At 40.0% G+C, this 20841-nt stretch overlaps 1 protein-coding gene across 1 annotated transcript; it reads right to left on the minus strand.

Annotated features, from left to right (window-relative positions):
- Nucleotides 1–13068: 13068 nt before the first annotated feature.
- On the minus strand, nt 13069–15198 carry LOC124203495 (cilia- and flagella-associated protein 251-like). The gene is made up of 3 exons (XM_046600170.1): nt 15069–15198; nt 13554–13723; nt 13069–13496 (listed from the first exon to the last, which is right to left on the minus strand). Exons 1-3 carry the CDS (start codon nt 15196–15198, stop codon nt 13173–13175), a joined length of 624 nt encoding a protein of 207 aa, XP_046456126.1. The 3' UTR covers nt 13069–13172.
- Between the last annotated feature and the right edge of the window lie 5643 nt (nt 15199–20841).

Genomic DNA, 20841 nt, shown 5'->3' on the forward strand with positions numbered 1-20841 from the left:
ATCGTCTTCCCACTGCCAAATGTTTTTTTTTCTTTCTTTTCATTTCCTTCCCCTTTTATTTGTTTAAATTCTCTTTTTTCCTCTTCTTTCTCCTTCCGAAGAAAATGGTGCTCAAGCGGTTGTTGAATTCCCAATAGGAATCGAACAAAGTAAAATGCCATCATAAATGCTACAGATCAAATCGAAGAAGAAGATCTGCCCATCAAATCTACCCATAAAGTATATTATTCTCGTAAAAAAAACGCTATGAAATGTGTTATTCAACGCCATTTGTTTACTAGTTTGAAAGAAAGCGGAGAAACTGCTTTTACAATAAAAGTCATTCGATTGATTCAGATCGAATTTTGGGGAAAGTAGAGTATCACAAGACATTGGCGGGACTTGGAATACGTTGGAATGAACCCGGAAAAGGCCAAGGTCTTTGGTAGTGGAAATAGGATTCAACAAAGACCCGTTTTGCCCTCACATTTGGTTCAATATAATTTGAATTTCATCTGCCCAGCAGGTAATTAATGAAACAATATGTTGTGTCCATACTGATTATAAAGGATAACGTAGACTTTATTGATTCGGTTGTTGAATTATTTCACCGTCACTTCCGCGAAGGCATTATAAGCTCCAAACATTCTAGGTTCACTAGGTTGGTTTTCAGTACAATTTGGAAGGATGCCAAATAAAATATTTTAATAACTCTACCTTCCGAGTCAATCACGAAACAATCCAATGCTAACTGTGTAAACACAGATGTACCAAAATGGTACCAACATTGGAAGGATACGTAGCTAGACGACTAGCCAAGATTTTCCCGGATTTTCTGAACAATTTAAACAGTTCATCTTTGTAGACATTGTGGGGAATATTGCAACACAAGATCTAAAAAAAGAAAATGTTATAAAATTTTTATCATTTCAATTATGTTGGGCAAATTTACATCACAACGGTTGCGACTGTTGTTTGTCAAGTTAAGTTGTGGTCCTTCTGCAGAGGAGTCAAGTTTAACCATGCTGACCAATTTCATTGTCTGTATGTTGCTCGTGTCTTGTGATTGAATATTAATTGAGGTGAATGAATCGACTTCGACTTTTACGTTTTCCGACCCAAGTTCAGTGATGTCAGTTCCGGTCGTATACTCAGCCAATTCTTCACTGGCTTCTTGGTATTCCTCGAAGGTGGTAGAAATGGCCGATTTCTGTTCGGGTTGAAGAATTCAGTATTCGTTACATAAGTGAAAACACCCAATTCTTATTTCTTAAAATGGTAATGGTGACAAATCTGATCCATTTTGTGATACAGACATAAAGAGAATGGTGATGCCTTCTTGAGTGGATATTTGGGTAAATATGATGGTGGGTTGTTAGAAGAGGAAGAATCTAAAAATTACTGGACTTTTCCTCGAATCTTCCCTCAACATGCAAGATGCATAGAGGGGTTGGGAGATAACCGGGTATACAGATTTAACCAGAGACATAGGGGAGACTGGGGTTAAATGTGTAAGGTGGGTTATATGGTTCGGCGATACATTCACAAACTTCCTTTTTTAAAATATTATTCTGAAATTGGAACTTTGAAGACGAACACTTCATCTTTAAAATTTGGAACTAAGAATCGTGTTTTAAACAAGGAAAGCTAAACAAATTCATGATGCCGTTTTGACGTGTGAATTGTAGGGGGTCAGCCAACTGCGTTTCATATCCAACCATCATTTCCCACAGGCAGCACATATCCCAACAGTAACAACCCCACAAAGAAATTGTGAGTGACTTGGAACAAATCGGATATTCATCGGATGAATCTTGCTTTCTTTAGACTCTTTTACATATCTTTCCAGAGGGAAATGGCGTCTTTTTATGTCTTTAACATTTTCTCCCCGTTATAACTTTTTCCGGGTTTTTTTTTAATTCCCAACTCGATTGGCCTTTGGGGTAGAGCAAAATATAAACCGGAAGTGGGAGAATCACCTGTCGGAAAGTAAAGAGACAAGTGAAAGGCGCGATGATGTTTCTCTTTGATATATTTTTTCACTTTCAATTCCATTATGAAAAGTCTTTTTGTATTGGATTCAAACTTTGATCACGATTTTTCCCGTTCTCAAACGTAGCCATCCTTCAAAAGTTGTCGGCGTCGAGCTAGACTTGAAAATTTTTTTTGACGACAATCTATCCAGTAGACCTGTTCCCTTTTTTTTCAAAATTAATCAACCAAACAACGATGAGTCACAAGTTCTTTTACTGATTATCTGACTTTTCCAAAGAAACAAAACTCGACTGGGCACAATTGAAGGAGAAAAGGTGGATGCACCCGAAAAATTTGTTCGGCTTGCAAGGATAATTTCAAGTACGTTAAAGCGCCGCGACTCGATCCGATTGCCACAGACGTTTTTATGGACGCCGGTCTGGTGTTATTTTATTTCTTGGGTATTTGCCAAAATGAAAAGAGCTAGAAGCAACAACACACCACACACTCCCATCGCTCATGGTGATTTTTTCTTAAATAAAAAAGAGGAGAGTGCATTCCCTTGTATATATTTGTGTATGTATATAGAGGCCACGGACGGGCTAAAGAGACCAGCTGTTCAATTGCCATCGTAAAATTATTTGGGCATATAGAAAAGGGAAGAAGTAGAAAAAGAGCCCTCGAGTTTTTTTTCTTCTTTTGGGATCACCTTCTTTTCTTCGTGTGTGTTTGTGTACACCTCGTGATTTATGATTCAAATAACTAAGATTCACTGGGTCCAACCACACCCGGACTTTCTGATTGTGCCTCATCTTGTATGAAAACATGCATCCAGAAGCACTCGTTGAAACTGGTGCAATATATTAAAGGAGAGGGAGATTTTTGTTGTACGTCTCGTTTGACACTGCTAGCCGGGCTTTCTCGTTCGTAGCCAATCCCCGATTTTCGTCCCTTTGGGTAAAACAAAATGTTGGTGATTGATACTGGGGGGGGGGTCAACTCGAGGAAAAACAAGACGGTCGCAACTGTTGCGGAAACCTCGTGAAAACTGGGCAAGTAGAGTGAGCCTCACACACTCACACACACGCTCAACCTCACACACTAAAACACAACCAAACGAAAGTGAAACGCATGAGCTGGAATGAGGGAGATGGGCAAAGCAGAAGACTCTTTCTGACTTTGCCTTCTTTCACCTTTCAGCTGTCGCTTTCATCACATCAAACAAAATTTCTGCTTTCGAGAATCTACTTCCCATTCTTTTTCTTTTTTTGAGAGGTGAAGTAACCTTGCCTGAGACTGAATCGCTTTACCTATCCTCGATGGGGTTTTTGTTGTTGTTTTAGTCTTTAGAATTCTGTCTCATGTTTTCACTTTCCTCAACTTTTTTAGCTGCCTCTTTGTCCAGTTTTTGAGAATCTTGTCAATGCTATCACCAAAATGTGCTGGGTGAATAATACGTGGCTTTTCTATAATAAAAACTATTGTACATTACAATAAATTGTGTACATTAAATCACACACACTCACCGATATAAGTTCCAATTCCATTTGAAACTTCTACATCGAACCAGTTGCTGATATCTTAACAGCATACCGATTACACTTGGTGACCATTTTTCTCCATTTAACAAGTAACTTGCTGGCTGACTCACTTGGCGTACGCATCTACTAGTGACAAATCTTCCATGTCTTTAGCAATGTTTGCGAAGACATTAAACGATCTTTTTGTTTCATCACATAATTTTTAATAGTTCTTTTTCACTAGTACTTTATGAAGAATAATAAAATTATACAAGTGAATTATCATTTGTCCGAAAATATATATTACATAGAAAAATTAGATTGGCATTGTTATCCAGTTAAGCTGCAATGTATCTTTCTTACCATTCGAAAAAAAATTTGCTTGTTCTTTTTATCGGTTGGGATATCTATTTCAATTTCAAATACTGTGGAGGCTTCGTTCAAAACACCACTAGTTCCACCAGTCACCTCAGACATGTTTAATGTTGACTCGTAAAAAATACTTAGATAAAAAAAACTAAATTGAATTGGGGCTAAAAAAAGTAAAGTAATAGCGAAATGAACTAAGCATCTAATGTTAAGAAGGAAAAGGGTAAACTAATCTTTTAGATAAGAAAACACATAAATAATTTGCAGAAGTTGATTTCTCCATAAGACACTGTCACGTTTGTCCGACAAGGCTAAAAATGAGTCATGTGTGACAATCATACCGCAATCCGTTTGCTGCACAAACCTATCCATGATCTACGCATCAGACACGTCGACATTCTTTAGAATTTAATCCTATAGTAGAAGACATTGATGAAATTGGTATGTATACCACCGCTCACCAACTTTCCGATATTTTTACTATACCATTGCCAGATGATAAATACATTTTTCCAGGCCCACAAATTGGAATTTCTGATTCGCTGACCAAAGAGTAGAATCTTATATTATTTAAAATCTTATATTATCTTATCTTTTTTTTCGTTTGGCGGGGGAGGGGCGTCCAGTTTTTGCAAACGAACGATCAAACTTCAACTCAGATACGAAGTCCAACTTAGTTTGTCTCTCTGTCAAGACTATTTTACTTTATTGTTTTCTTAAAAGGAAACGTTCACTGTTCGAATTGCTTCTCTTTTCTTTGTCTTTTCTCACTTGCTGTCCTGCTTTGTGTTAAAGTTGATTCGCGTGTGTCACTCTACATCCCAATAAACGATGTATAATTAATAAACTAGGTTCTTTTCGTTACATGAGAGAATCGAGCGTCACATACGACCACCTTCTTGATGAGTAAAGAGTGTTAGACATATTTGCCTAAAAAAGTTATAAAAAACGTGGAAAAAGCGATAATTTTTTTCTATTCACTATAGGTTGCCAGATTCATGATGGCCACAAAAGTTTATGCACTGAAAATCTTTAGTATCTAAATGATAAAAAATCAATATAATAAGTGAAATTTTTTATCGAAAGACAATCCAATGATTAATTTAGACATAACTGTCAATGTAGTAGTAGCAGTTTAAGTGAAAATACTCTACACGGGAAAGACCGGACAGTCTTTAACGAGGTGATTTCTGACACAAGTTCAATAGGGCTGGAGAAGCGGCGAAAGCTAACAGCGCACAGGGGACTACTTGTTTGCGGTTAACTCTTATATTTTTTAAGTCGGTGTAACTAGACTTGTATCAATGGGTTGTATAAGACACATTTTTCAAGTCATTCATATTTTGTCAGCCACACTGTGAAGTTATTTCTAGTTAATTAGCCATGCCACGAAGTAACAAGAAAAACAAATAGATTCTCCTCTAGCAGAGGAAATTTTAAGTTCTGCTATTACTGAAGTTCTTGAAAAACAAATCTCGGTGTTCGGAACCACCTGTTGATGTATTAGCCACGGGCTCAGCACCACTCAGGTTCGAGAACTTGCTTATAAGTTTGCTGTCTTCAACCAAGTAAAGAAAATTCCAAAGACTTGGATCGAAAAAAAGAGCATTAAAAGATTGGGTCACCACGTTCCAAAAACGAAATCCAGCTCTTTCCATCCGTAGTAGAACCAACAAATTAGTGTCGTTCAAGTTGTTTCAATCTTGAAGTCGTCCAAACATTTTTTGACCTTCTGATGTTCTTGATGGTAAAATACAACTTCCTGCCATCCAGAATATGGAACACGGACAAAACAAGCATTCTTACAATGCTCGCGCCACCAAAAGTAGTTGCTGTTCGAGGACTGAAACAAGTGCAGAAAATTGTGCCACAAGAGAGAGGAGTTAACACTACGATAATAGCTTTTTTATCAGCAAGCGGAGCAAACATCCCCCTGGTTTCCTTGGGTTGTCCCATCCGTCTTGGTGGGTTAACAAAGACACTTCTTAAGATCGCTAAACATTTCGTTGAATGTAAAATGTGTTCTACGCCAAACCCCCATTTGCTTCTTATCGAAAATCACAGCAGTAACTTGGATCAGGAAGTGATCAGAAATGCAAAATAGAATGGCATTATAAAGCTATCGAACCCACCACATTCTTCGCATAAGTTGCAGCCACTAGACATCTCCGTGTATGGCCCATTCAAAGCTTCCTTGAAAACTGCTTTTGATGACTGGCTCAAGCTTCATTATGGATCCCAGATTTCGAACCACGAAATCACGAAGCTGAGCAGACAGTCTTAAAAAACAAAAATTTAATTTAGCCAACATTGTCGGAGGATTTTTAAAATCTGGCATCCATCCATTCAATCGGCTTGTTTTTAACGACAAAGATTTTTGGTCATCTACAGTCACGGAACACACATAAGGTTCATGTTAAACTTGAAAAAACGTCATTGTAAATAAAATTTAACTCGAAACGTCGATTGCCTTATCAACTTCATCAGTGATTCCCGATTCTGCTGTAAAAACTGCATAAAATCCGCTTTCCAAGACCTGTAACCTTTCCAAGACCAAATGATCAGACGGAAAATTTGAGGATTCTTCCTAAAGATATACGACCGTTATCAAATGTCGGTCAGGAAACAAATTTTAACTTCAACACCAGAAAATAGTGGCCCCATAATAGAGAGAGAAGGTCCATTATCACCTTTAAATGCCAAAGATAAAGCTTGCAATGTAAGAAAAGGCGAACCAGAAAAATGAAAAAAAAATTCGCATCAAGAATTATTCCCAACATGGTGGCCAGCTGCTCGTCTTGCCAAAAAAACCGTCGTAAAATCCAGTATTGCCTCTTTTTACCATCCGCCTCTCGGTTCATCCTTTTCAGATGGTTTCTAACGACATTTCCAATTTGGTGTTGTTCATTACCTGCCCTTGGTGGATGAGTAGAGTAAGTGGCCATGTGTGGCGAGACTCCGTACGCTTACGCCAGCCTCCAATATTGAGGCTCTGGATGGATTTTTCGCCGATTTCTCGACCCCGGAGGAGATTTTGTCTGATAATGGAAAACAGTTTAACTGTGTTGAATTCAATCGTATTTGTGCATCCCATCAAGTTCGTCATACTACTTTAAGTTCTGAGTTTCCGCAGTATAATGGCCTGGCGTAGTGGCACATACAGACGGTATTGATGTCTATGCTGCAAATAATCCAGTATGACAAGACATTGTTGGAAATTTTTGCAGCGATCCGTTCCACCACAGTGTCGAATCAGTTGCCGTCTTCGTCCGTCCTCCTGCAAGGCCGCCACCTTCGTAGTTCCCTTCCGTTCCTGTCATCTGCTCTTCCTCCAAAAGGTGATACTACCTTCGTCATTTTTTCGGCAGTAGTTGCCCCGACGCCAAAGAGAGGCTCACCTTCAGAATGTGCGCTACACCGATGTTCTTTCTTCTTCCCTGGTGGTAGGTCAGCTTATGAGGACTCGTGTAAATTCTTGGTGGCAAAAGGGAGTAGTCAAAAGGTTGTGTGTGGAGCCGATTTCATACTTGGACCGGTTATCGGATGGCCGAATATTTCGTCGAACGCGCTGGGCCATCTAAATCAATTAATCTTCGTCATCTTCTCTGGCCGCGTCTCATCAGCTTTTACCGTCGCATCTTCCGGATGGGGTAGCGTGGTAGATCAAGTAGCTTTTTTTCCTCGGATCGTCTCTTCCTCTTCGGAGTTCGTACAGTCTACCCCAGTGGCTGTGCAACTCCAGTAGCTTTCCTGGCTCCACCTGCTGTCTCTTTGGATTGCTGTCATACCTCTTTGAGAAGTGCTGCATATACCAAAGATTTCCAACCTGTCCTTTCTAGTCCAGTACCTGGTTTCAATCGTTCTGGCCGGCATTTTCACGTTCCGTTGATACCCCGTATAGGCCCCATTGATACCCCATATAGGCCGTTGATGGCTTGAGTGCTGCAGTGTTGGCTTACTGTTGTCGTTTGCATTATTTTCCTATCTATTTCTTTTTTTTTTCGCTCTCTTAGTCAATGTTTACTTTCATTTGCATTTAGTCATCGTTCGCAATCATCATTTTGTTCCTTGTGTTCGTCCTTTCATTTTTCGTATTTATTTCTTGTCGTTTTTGTCTATTTATTTTTCATAGTTCACAGTCATGTTTTCATTCATATTTCTTTCTTGCACTTTTCTTTTCCTCTCTTCTCATATGCTTTACATTGGTGTGTTCTTCTTTCTCTTGGTTTTGCGTTTGCGTGTCAGTCACTAGGATGCTTGGTGGTCGTCTCATCTCGCCCTCTACTTTCCGAAGTGCTAGTGTGAAGCCTCAATACATCAGTTGTAACCAGACACTAAAGACCACAACACATATTTACCACAATGCATGATGACTTTCAGGATTAATCTTCCAATGTTACGAAGTGGGAAATCAAGTCATTTTTTAACATGTCCTGTAGTGCAGTGTGAATCCTACCTGTGGTACTACGTTTCAATTTCTTGCGAAGAAATGATTCTCTCATATTGAATCGGTATGCAGTGGAATCAAACTCATATCGTTAGTGTGTCAGGTCAGCCCTATATCTTTTTTTTATAGTATCGCACAAACATTAAAGTTACTTCACAGACTCAGGGTTACAAGAGTACAAACCAATTGTCCTTTAACCAATTTTGCCATACTGCAGTGACTAAATCTGCAACACATGATGGCAGTAGATCAGCCAAGTATTTCATGTATACTTGATTTTGGAGTTGCTGGCTTGTCCAATTTACATATCTTTGGTTTTCCACAACCCTTCTAGTGGATTAGAGAAAGTAACGATCATGGCTGCAAAACAATGTTTAGTATTAAAAGAGAAGCATATTCGGAAAACATAATTTGTAGAGAAAATGTTTGAAACTTTTGTTTTGATGTGGCTGCGATTACCATAAGGGAAGAATAATTTAGCAGTCTTAAGAAAATGCTGAAAACAGTAATCCAAACTTTTTGGTTGTAAAAGTTTCTAAACTAGGGGGAAGGGCATTTTATCTTTATCCACTCATGGTTGAAACCGTTCTTAAGGTTAAGACAAACATTTAAGAAAATTAAACAAACAGGCAGTTCTTAAGACAACACACGTGGGAGAAAAACATCCACACAATCAAAAGCATCGGGAACACGACCAAATCTTTTCTGGATGACAAGAATCTGGTCAATGTTAAAAAAAAAACATTTTCCTTTTTGCGAATTTCGTCATGGTGAAATCAGATTTTAGTTCGATGATTATAACCGCTTGGTCTACAAGTCGTATATAAGTTACCGGTAGGCGGTAACTTGCAACGCAGTTGTAAAACTGGCCAATTATCGCCAATTATCATTACTTCGGGAGGATTTTCATATTCCGGCGGCAGATTCGAGTCAATGATTGAAAGCCTTTTCCGGTTCTGGTGTTGTTGATCCTGTCACCGCACGAGGTTCGTGCAACGAAGGTGTGGGGGGTGGTATAAAATTTGTGGGTATTTCTCCAGTTTTGGGTGTGACTTCTTTGTTGGCTGTTATTCCAGTAATTCATTGTCACGTCATTCTAGTAACGTGGAAGTTAAGTTTCATTTTCACTTGTCTGCCAAAAGCTATCTACTGCTAACCGCACCAAAAAAGCAACAACGAAGCTCTTTAGGTAGCCACAAATAAATTCTTTGTCAAAATTAGAAAGGTTATCTGAGATTACAAAGTATTTAATTGCCATGGTGAAGTCTATACCAACTTCCAATTCGCCCAGTGCAAGAACTGTCAGCGCAACCTCCACCTTCCACTTCCAAAATTAGAGGTTGTGCGGCTGCTCGAGCGTCAGAGTCATCTGCATACGAGCCAAGACTTTGAAGCATGAAGAGTCAGAGAAGACTTTCTCTAACTCCTAAATGTCTTCGTCTTCTTCTTCTTCTTGTTCCCCCATATCTTTGCTGCCTTCTTTTTATTCTTCAGCATTCTTTAACTCTTTTTCTCTTTTCTTCTTCCATCCATTAGTTCAAGATTTAAATAACATCTTTAATCTCGTTTTTCTTCTTCTGATCTATTTTTTACTCAGTTTCATTTTCTGAATTGATCGAATTTTTTTCAGGAATTTTTGACATTTTTTTCAATTTTTTAGATTTGGAGTGAGCCATGACCTGGAATTTTAAAAATTATAATAAGTAATAGGTATCAACACAACCACGCCAAAGATTAAACTGTGAAGAAAAGGTAAAAGATGGTCAGATGAGGTTAGAAGTAATAAGAAAATTAGCTTACGTTTTAAACTTTGAGAATAAAACTGGGAGGCTGAGCTTCAGCACGGAGTATCAGAATCATCATCGTCTGAAGGATTGAAATCATTATCATGCAATCACTACTAAAACCACAACCACAACCACCACTACAACCACCTTCACAACCAATCTACGATTTCCTTTGGATTTTGTAGACTGCATTATGTTACCTTTGGTTGCGTGTAGTAGTCTAAAATAGTACCGCAATGTTTCTATAAAGATGCCTACCTTAGCTTCTCCCGTACACTGATCATGGGCTCCATCGGTCCTTACTTTGGATCCGCCTCCATATTTTTTTTAAATCTTATTCATTGTTGAGAAGCATAGACGGTGATCTAGTCTTTACTAGTTACAGATTTTATAATGGCGAATTCAAAAGAAGAAGCTACGGATTTTTTTTCTCTATATAAGGACGACCTATGGGATTCATCGGTCAGAAAACGTCACAACAAGAGCAACAACAACAACAAATCAACGGATTGGGTCTAGACGGTTCTATGACGACACCTGTTCAAAAACAAATCTTAGCCTTCGAAGAAGCACTTGCCAACTTGTTACTAGATTTTATTTCTGGCAATTTTACTACGTGATATACATGGTGATTTTTCTCACGTGAGTGGTTACCCCCGAGGTAGCAGAAGTAGACATCCAAAAACGTTTGATGGCCACATGTAGTAAACCAGGTGCTAGTGTCAGCTTCGGTGTGGAGCCTGCTGGACCGCTTGAAGTTATAACCTCTTCAAAAAAATTTGGAATGAACCTTTTAACAGAAATCATGTATAAATATTATGACAAACAACAATTTGAAACAAATCCCCTCCACAAAAAAAATTGCTTACCATCATGAGTACGCTTCACAACACTATCCACTGCCTGTTCAAATTTTGATTGGCAAACAGGAAAGGTTTGATCCATTGTCACCCTTACTGGGATATATTTTCCCCTACCGGTAAATTAACTGATAAGTCGAGCAGTGGCAGATAAAAATAATGTATTCAATTACAACAGGAACCCCCACAGCTAGGGAAAACAATTTTAAAGGAAATTGATTCTCATAATCTCTTCAAATGATCCTTTCCCCCCCCCAAAAAAAGAGGAAAAACTATAGGAGAAAATATGTATCTTATGAGATATATAAATATATATATCCTATGCCTCTGAAAAAAAAGAAAGGTAGTTCTTGGGAAGGGGTGAAAGAAAAGCAAAAAAGAAACTTACCCAAATTTTTGCCCTTAGCGGAAAACCGGCGGTGGGAACAAAACCTTTTTGAACGCGCACCCTAACTTATGAGATGGCGCACCTTAAGAGAGAGACAAACGACAAAGAATTAGGTAGAAAAAGAACATCTTTTGCAAAAAAATTACATTACCATTACTGGTCGAATAGAGGTTAGGACTCGTGACTTAAGCTGCTGCCAGTCCTAGCACACCTACAATGAACAAATCTTGGCATCCTCAGAAATATAGAAAGGGAGGGGGGCAACAGTCAATTACACGTTTGAAAAAAATTATCTTCTGATTACCGTTTGGAAAATACCAACGGGCTGGGGCCAGTTCGAGACAAAACACGTTTGACGCTCACGCAGCGAAATAATTTTTAAAGGGCACTAGATGCAACTCACGGGAAATATATAGATAAGCAACACACACATACAGCCCCACACTGACACAGACAGAGTGACACAAACGAGCTAAAAGAGAAGTTCTCAAATTACAAACGAAATGTATTAAGTTGAACAAGAACAATTATGTTGGTTTAGCCTATCAAGTTACAATTCAGAATAAAATAACAAAAGGGGTATGCTATCTCCCGAAAATAAATTTTGATTTATAATTTCTCTCTTTTAACAATATTTATCAAAAACTTCCTGAAAATCACCCCGCTTTCAAAATATATAACTCAATTAAGTGCCATCAATGCCATCCACTGACTCCGAAAAGTGGAAATTATGGAAAAATTCGTGGAAAATAGGAATTTGAATTCTTGTGTGATTTATTTCGGCCTATTTTAGAATTTATTGCAACTTGAAAGGAGTGAATTCGCTTCAAGGTTTCTTTTTCTGATGCTACACCAATCTAGCAATAAAAAAATAATAATTAAAGCTCAAACTGATCGGTGATTTGGGTTTCTTATTCATACGTGCTTATTGATACGTTTCTTATTGATCGTGCGACTTAAAAATTTGATATACTAAGGGATTACACTTACAAAGCCATGGTGGAAGGAAACGGAAAAAGGTGGAAATTGTATACAATGAACGCATATTTTAAGGAGAGCGACAGATGGTTGGTAATTAAGATAAAGTATACAGCGTGATGCGATACATCAGACTGATCTCGGATCCCGGTTTGGATGTTCTTTTATGTCCCATTTGACGGAAATATCTGACACTTCCTGTTCGGGTCTGTTCTGCATGCTTCCGTCACGTGCTATGTTATTCGACTAAAGGCTATTGATCTAGCCAATACATCCCCCTTTTTTACTTTCTTAGCCTGCTAATCAGTCAAAATAATTTTACTATACTTGAGGCTACTTATTAAGCTACCTAATGGTGGTACTTTACAGCTCATTGTTTACAGTTATACATCATACAATACACATTACTGTTGAAGTCTCCTTTTTATGCTGTCTACTTTAGGTGATGGGGACAAAGTGCTCCACTTTCCAGCCTCGCTGAGAGCATCAACGATACATTTGCACTATAACAGGAATCACGTAAGTAATAAGTTTTTTTTCTTTTTTCTTTGTCCACTGTTCCACTCCTTCGGAAGGTTTGCGTTTTTTCTTCTTGTATCCTTCTTCTGTCTCGTCCTTTTTGTTTTTTTTTCTGCCTTCTTCGTCGGCATCTCTCTTCTACTCCTGCTTCCGCTTCTTTTTCCTCGTCTTATCGCGTACTGCCGAATCTTTTTTTGGCTTTATTCTCTGCTTTCTGCCTCGTCCTTTTTCTTTCTCTTCCATCTTCCTCGATTTTCTCAGTAGGTTTTTGTCTTCTCGTTCTTCTCATTAGCGGTTTTTTCCTCGTTTGCCTTAAGTTCTGGTCATCCAATAGATTTTCTGGTTCTTCTTTCACTCGTTTTTCTGCTCTTGCTTCCTCAGCTTTTTCTTCATCTTCTCGTTGTCTGCTGCTTTTCTCTTGACGCCTCCCTCGTCTTTTTTCTCGCTCTTGTCATTTCCGCGTCCTCGTATTCTTCTTTTTTCCTCCACTGTATCTTTTTTCAGTAGGTGTTCTTCATCTTCTTCTTCTTCTTCTTCGCCTTCTTCTTCTGATTCTTCTTCCTCATGTTCTTTCACGCCCTCGTCCTGTTCGGGTACTTGTCTTCTTCTTCTTTCTTCCGCTTTACCTGTACTGTAACTGTACCTGTCTTCAGTAGGCGTTCTTCTTGGTCTTCTTCTTCTTTACTCTGCTGTCCCTGTATTCGGTATGCATTATTCTTATTCGTCTTTTACTTTTCTGCTCTTGCTTACACGGCTTCTTCCTGTTTCTTCCAGTACACCTGTCTTTCTTAGGCGTTTTACTTCTTCGTCTTCTTCTTTTCTGCTCTTGCTTTCTCGGCTTTTTTTTTTTGGCTTCTTCTGCTTTTCTCTCTTCTTCTCGTGTTTTGCTTTTGCTTCGTCGGCTTTTTCCACGTCTTCTCACGTTCTCCTGCTTCTTCCTTGGCATCTTCCGCGTCTTCTCTTTTGGCCTCACCCTTTTTGCTTCTTCGTCTTCTTCTTTTCTCCAAATAAAGCAATCATTATGGCGTCTTCCTCGTGTTATCTCTCGTCCTTGTCCCTTTCGGGTCATTGTCTTCTTCTTCTTTCTTCCACTTTACCTGTCTTCAGTAGACGTTTTTCTTCTTTGTCTTCTTCTTTTCTGATCCTGCTTTCTCGGCTTTTTCTCAGCTTCTTCGGCTTTTTTCTTCTTCTTCTCGTGATCTGCTCCTGCTTCGTCGGCTTTTTCCACGTCTTCTCACGTTCTCTTGCTTCCTTGGCGTTTTCCGCGTCTTCTCTCTTGTCCTTGTCCTTTTTGCGTTTTTGTCTTCTTTTTTTTCCAATTATGGCAATGGTTATTGCGTCTTCCTTATGTTCTCTCTCGTCCTCGTCCTTGTCCTAATTATCCTGTTGTCAGTAGGCCTTCAACGTCTTCGTCTTCTCGGTGATGTACCATCTAGTAGCTCCGCCTTTTTCGTGAAACCAACAATATACGGTCGTCTTTTTTGTCTTCGCTATTCAGTGATCTCGCCCATGGTCCCTGGTTCGTTCTCCTTTCTTGTCATCCGACAAAATGGGGTCGTCTTTTTCGTCCTTGCCTTTCCGCAACCGGGACCTCTGTCCCTTCGCCCCGTTACCATGTAACGAATAGGTTCTCCTTTCTCGTCAACCGAAGATATAGGGTCGTATTTTTTCGTCCCCGCCTTTCGGCGATCTAGTCGTCTTTTCGTCCCGTGCTTTCTCTTAGTTAGCCGCGGATAGAACTTTCTTTCTCGTCCCACTGACGATGTAGGGTCGTCTTTTTGTCCACGCATTCCGGCAATCTGGTCTGGTCTGATCCTCTTTTCATCCTCGTGTTTTCGGCAATCTGGCCGCTGGTAGGTCCTCCTCTTTCGTCACCGACGATCTAGGGTCGTATTTTTTTCCCTCGCCTTTCGGTGATCTGGTCTCTGGTCTGATCTGGTCATCGTTTCGTCCTAGTGTTTTTGGCAATCTGGCCGCTGGTAGACCCTCATTTCTCGTCAACCGACGATATAGGGTCGTCTTTTTTTTTGCCCCCGCCTTTCGGCGATCTGGTCGTCTTTTCGTCCCCGTGCTTTCGCTTAGTTAGCCCCGGGTAGGCCTTCCTTTCTGCTCCCAATGACAATGTAGGGTCGTCTTTTTGTCCTCGCCTTCCGGTAATCTGGTCTCTGGTCTGGTCTGGTTTGGTCCTCTTTTCATCCTCGTGTTTTCGGCAATCTGGCCGCTGTTAGGTCCTCTTCTTTCGTCAACCTGGCTGCTTGGCTGCTGTGGTTGAAAGGTTCAGCCATTTCTTCGTTTCAAAGATCGCTGCAATCAAGGCGACCCTTGATGCAGTCATCAGCAGCTGGACGCCGGAGGCCCCAAGACCTGTTGCTGCCATCTCATCTTTCTCAGCAGTAAACGTTCATGATATTTCGTCTCTTATTTTGTCCTTGCCCGTCCAAGTCCTCCCCTATTGATCCAATACCAACTTTTGTTCTAAAGAAATGTTTGCCTGTTTTGGCTCCTCCTGTAACGAACATTATTAATTTGTCTCTCTCTTCTGTAATTTTCCCTCATGAAATGAAACTCGCTCTTATCACTCCATTATTGAAAAAACAAGGCCTTGACCCTAATGTGCTCTCAAATTATAGACCTGCGTCCATTCTCTCTTTTCCCTCCAAACTTCTTGAACGTGTCGTTGCTAAACAGCTAATCTCCTACCTAGAATCCCAGTCTCTGTTGCTCTCCGTCCAATCTGCTTACAGAGCTGCTCATTCCACTAAAACTGTCCTTCTAAAAGTCTTGAACGATCTCCTATCGTCTGTTGAAAATGGCAATGCCTTCATTCTCACTCTTCTGGATCAAAGCGCTGCTTTCGACACCATTGACCATGGCATTCTACTGGATCGCCTGTCTGCTCATTTTGGTGTCTTTGGCCTTGCTCTTTCATGGTTCACCTCGTATCTGGACGAAAGACGGCAGTCAGTCAGTGTTGGTGGCGTCAGTTCAACTCCAACCCCCTAATCTATGGTGTTCCCCAAGGTTCCATGCTAGGTCCTATTTTTTACATTCCATGCAATTCTCCCATGCACGAGATCTCAGAATCACCGGGCATCTCCGATCATTACTTCGCTGACGATTCTCAGGAAAACGAGTCTTTCATCCTATCACCATCTGCAGCCGACCAGCAACGGGCTTACAGCAACCTAACGGCGTGCCTCGCCGACCAGGGAAAGTGGCTTGCTGCCATTAGCCTAAAAATGAACGAGGACAGGACTGATGTTCTCCTCGTATCTACCAAAGATAGCGTTAAGAAGCAACTGAGCATTCCGCTAGTGGTTGGTAGTGCCAACATTTTTCCCTCCCCAGTGGTTCGAAATCTCGTTGTGCTGCTCGACTCTCACCTTTCGATGGAAGCGCAGATCAAATCCTCCTGCAAAAAAGCCTACTACCATCTCAGGCGAATTGCTAGGAAGAAGAGGTTCCTTTCCCAATCCGCTGTTGTTCAGCTGGTCCGGGCCTTTGTGCTGTCGCAACTCTATGGCAATGCCTTACTCCTCGGTCTACCCGCCGTGCGCATTGCCAAACTTCAGCGAGTACAGAATTCTGCAACTCGACTAATTTGTAGCGTTCGTCGTTGTTAATCCATCACCCCGGTTCTTCTCTCCCTCCACTGGCTTCCTGTTATCAAGCGAATAGTGTTTAAGATAGCATGGCTTGTGTTCCGCTGCTTGGTCGGCATGGTTCCCCTGTATCTGTGTGACCTAATCAAACTACGTGAATCTGGTCGTGACACTCGCTCCTCATCCCAGCTTATTCTTTTCTCCCCCCGTAGCCGTACGAAGAGTTTTGGCGACCGTGCCTTTTCTGTTGCTGCTCATCGGATATGGAATTCCCTCCCTATTGAGCTGCGCCTGCTGGCTCTTTATCCCCACACTTCTCAATTTTCCCTTTCATAGTTCAGATCAAAACTTAAAACCTTCTTATTCAATGCGACCTATTTAAACTGATATATCCATGTTTTTCTTGTCAGAGCTAGTAGCGCCTTTAATCACTCATATGGAAAAGGCGCTACCAAATATAAAATGAAATACATTATTATTATTATTATTATTAACCGACGATATAGGGTCGTATATTTTTCAAAATCGCCTTTCGGCGATCTCGTTTCTCTGGTCTGATCTGGCCATCTTTTCTTCCTAGGGTTTTTGGAAATCTGGCCGGTGGTAGACCCTCCTTTCTCGTCAACAAACGGTGTAGGGTCGTCTTTTTCGTCTACACCTTTCGGAAATCTAGCTTCTTCCGGTGATATGGCCTCTAGTATGCCCTCTTTTCTTGTCAAACAGACGATCCAGGGCTTTTTTCTTCCTCTCCCTCTCTCGATCTTTTCCTCGTCCGACAATCTTTCCAACCCACGATCTGGCCTCCACACAGACGTCTTCTCCTTTGTCGAACCGCCGAGCCAGCCTCTAATAGGCCTTCTTCTTTATCCGTCTCTTCACTCGATCTCTTCCTCCTCCTCGTCGAACCGACGATTCCGCCTCCTTTAGGTCTCTTTTTCCCTCGTCAAACGGTCTTCTTGACCGGCGATCCCATTCCACAAGGTCACCTTCTACCTCGTCGACCCGTCTTCCATTGGGCCTTCTGCTTCCTCCTCTTCCTCTCTCGATCTCTTCCTCGTCTGTCGATCTTTCCAACCGACGAACCGATTTTAGCGAGGTTGTCTTCCGCCTCGTCAAACCCACGAGCCAGCTTTAAAACGTCTTTCCGTCTTTGTCTGACAGCCAATCCGGCTTCCTGTAGACCTTTTCTTCTCTGATCTACTCATTCTTGCCCCTCTTTATTCGTCATATGTCTTTCTTTTTCTCCTCTGGTTAGGGACTGTTCTACTTTGTCGGAAAGTCGTGTCCGTGACCTTATGTCTAAGGAGTTAAAGGTGCTAGACCGGCTGAGTCTTTCGCAAAGGTCTCTAGACATGACGCGCCTTTTTCTGACTCAATAGACTAACACATAATACTTGACTTTACGTTTGTGTTTGGGCTTACCTTTAACATCCCCACCATGTAACGAGAGTGAAAGATGGTTGGACCGTTTATTAAGATGAAGTATACAGCGTGATACGAAACAACAGAATTATCCCGGATGCCCGACTTGGATGTTCTTTTATGTCCTATCTGACAGAACTATCTGACACTTCCTGTTCGGGTCGGTTCTTCATGCTTCCTTCATGTGCTGTGTTATTCGACTAAAGGCTATTGATCTGGCCGTTACAATATAGACCATTCAGGGTACACCACCTACATGGAAGCGCCAACCATTAGTAGAAAGCAAACTCAGAATTTCTTATTTTCATAACTATGACGGATCAGCAGTAAAATCAGTAAGACTGGGTCTTATCGCCATTAGATGCAATGTTGAAAGGGTAAAAAAAAGTGAACAATTGTAGAATATTTCGAATTGGAACTGTAAAATTCGCCATCTCCCAGAAAATGAATTTTATTTATTTTAATTTTCAGATCCAAGAAGACAGACGAGCCATTTTGAGAATAGGTAAATAAAAACGGAGAATTAATTCAACAATAAAGAATCGTATCTAGAGAAAGAAGATAAACATAAAGCAAATAAGGCTAACAATTAGCTGTTTAGAAGAGAGGAGAAGAAAGAATTTGGGTTGTTGTGAGAAGAAAGAATATAGATGTTGAGGAGAAAGAAGAAAAAAGAGGTTTTGGTAAATAATTGAATAATGAACTTACTATTTCCAATCTTGGACGTGTCCCAAAATACCCCACCATACCCTGTCGATACAGATATTTGGGTTTCGACCTCGGCCTGTGCGACAGATGAGATTCCTCTGGTTTCTGTTTATAGTTACTTATTTGCTTATTTCTGGTTCGTATCGCAGTGTCAGCAAGGACTGGGTAATCGACCGCACAATGTGTGACGGATGAGATTATTACCAATTTTGGCTGTCGTGAGGCCAATTTAAAATATTTCATTTGTTACAGATGGTGTGATCTAGTAGTTAGGGAGAACTAGACTGCGGGAATAGTGTGGATGGAACTTTGGCCAGTAAATTCCTTTGATTTTTCGTGGTGTTTAAAAAAAAATTCCATTCCGCAATAATCTAGGATAGCGGCTGGTTCAAAGAAGTAATCAGTTTCTGCTTAAAATTTTTCTGCTAGACATTGAACTTTGACCAATCCCATCAGTTTTCTTTTATTGGGAAACAATTGTGCCGTCTCCGATGAGGTGTAACAACTTCCGATTCTTGTTGGAGTGAACCAGTCCAACCGATGATTTTGGGAAAGAAGATTTGACCAAGATTTATGGTTCTGGAGAGCACCTCGCCTTTAAGTTGTTCACTTTTTTGTAAAAAGTGAACTGGCTGGATGCTTAATTTTTTTAGTTGACCAAATATTTGACCAATTGCCGAATCCCACAATGTTGAATCTATTTCCCTAATGGACGGCGAAAATTTTGATTTCTAGAAGGAACAAGTTTGGTACAGATTCAAGCCGGGCAAGTTTCGAGCGACTTTTTCCTCCAGCTTCCCAAACCTAGAGCCTTTTTTCTGATTATCTTTGCCTTTGGCGAATAAATGAATTTTTTAAGTACCTTTCCTACATTGGGGATGTCAGTGTCTGATGATGCGAAAATGGTGAAATCACCAACAATGATTCTGACAGTAAAATCGATGCTCAATAAATTGAAACCACTAAGAGTGAAAGTCGAGTAAGCAAGTTTACTGTAGTGGAAGAGACGAGACGGTATTGAGGAAATTGTAAATTATGTGACCAAAAGCGTCTTACGTCACGATAGATGTTGTCATCTTTAAAATAGATGGCTACTGTTTACCACTGGGCCCAGGTTCCGACAAAAGTGAGAATCGTGCGTGGAAGACAGAGTGGTCTGAAACATAAGTATAATCGAGTTGGAAATCGGAGATATGACGGCTTATCAAGCTAGAACAATAGATTCTATCATTGTTCCTCGATATTTCCTGGTGTACAAGGTGTGACATAGTTTCCAGGGACGCAATCATAGCCTTCAAACACCGTCAAGTTTCAAGTTGGAATCAAGTTCCAAGCAGCTATATAGTTATTGGCTACCGTTATATAGGCTACCGCCTTTCCTTATATTTATTTCATATATATTATATTATATTGTTGTATTTTTCTAGATATTTTACTAATATATAAACATGTGATGCCAAAAAACTGTAATTAAACGGGAATTTGGTGCAATATCCTTTGCCTTTGGTGGAAAGACAAAGAGAGTGCAAAAAGAGGGACCGGCCCCTTTCTTCCCCACTCTATTCTTCCCTTCCTTGACAGTCATTCCATTCGTATCCTTTTCTTATGGAAAATTTCAATGCTTTTGGGTTGGGGTTGCTCTAAATGTGGGACTTATAACTATCCAAGATGGCAACCTCAAACAACTCTATAAAATACAATCCTACAATGTGTTTGTGTGGTAAAATAATAAATAAAAATGAACAATATCTGTGATAATTTAGACAATTACTTTTTTATTGTAAATTGGCAATGACAAAAAAAATCAAAAAAACAATTTTCTCGGTGAAACTTAAAATAAAATAAACTTTACCTGCGTTTCTTGTCTTCGTGTGGTACTATCTGAAAATTAATTATAAGTCAATAAAGTTTTTATATTAATAACAGTTTTTTGGTACGATTAGATGCAGTAGATAATAATCCATCAATTTTAGATTCTGGTGATTCTGAGATCCTGTATTCGTTTCAATTTGACATTCACTTCTCCTCTATCTAGCATTTTCTTACCGGAAAAAAATTGTAAAATTTTCTGGTATGCCAAAAAAGAAATCTTCAGTTTCAAGAGTAACTTCAATTCCCTACGGCATATAAGATCCGGAATCTGGATCAATTCCAGCGATTTCAAAATTCTTTGGATTTGAAACCTAAAGCAGAATTACATATGAAAAATATAACTAAAATATTTCGTTTAAAACATAAAATAAATAAAAAATTATTACGTAATTTGAGATTTTTCCATTGTAGTCACC

The sequence above is a fragment of the Daphnia pulex genome, chromosome 10 (genome assembly GCF_021134715.1).
Source record: "Daphnia pulex isolate KAP4 chromosome 10, ASM2113471v1".
In the NCBI taxonomy this organism is placed as follows: domain Eukaryota; kingdom Metazoa; phylum Arthropoda; class Branchiopoda; order Diplostraca; family Daphniidae; genus Daphnia; species Daphnia pulex.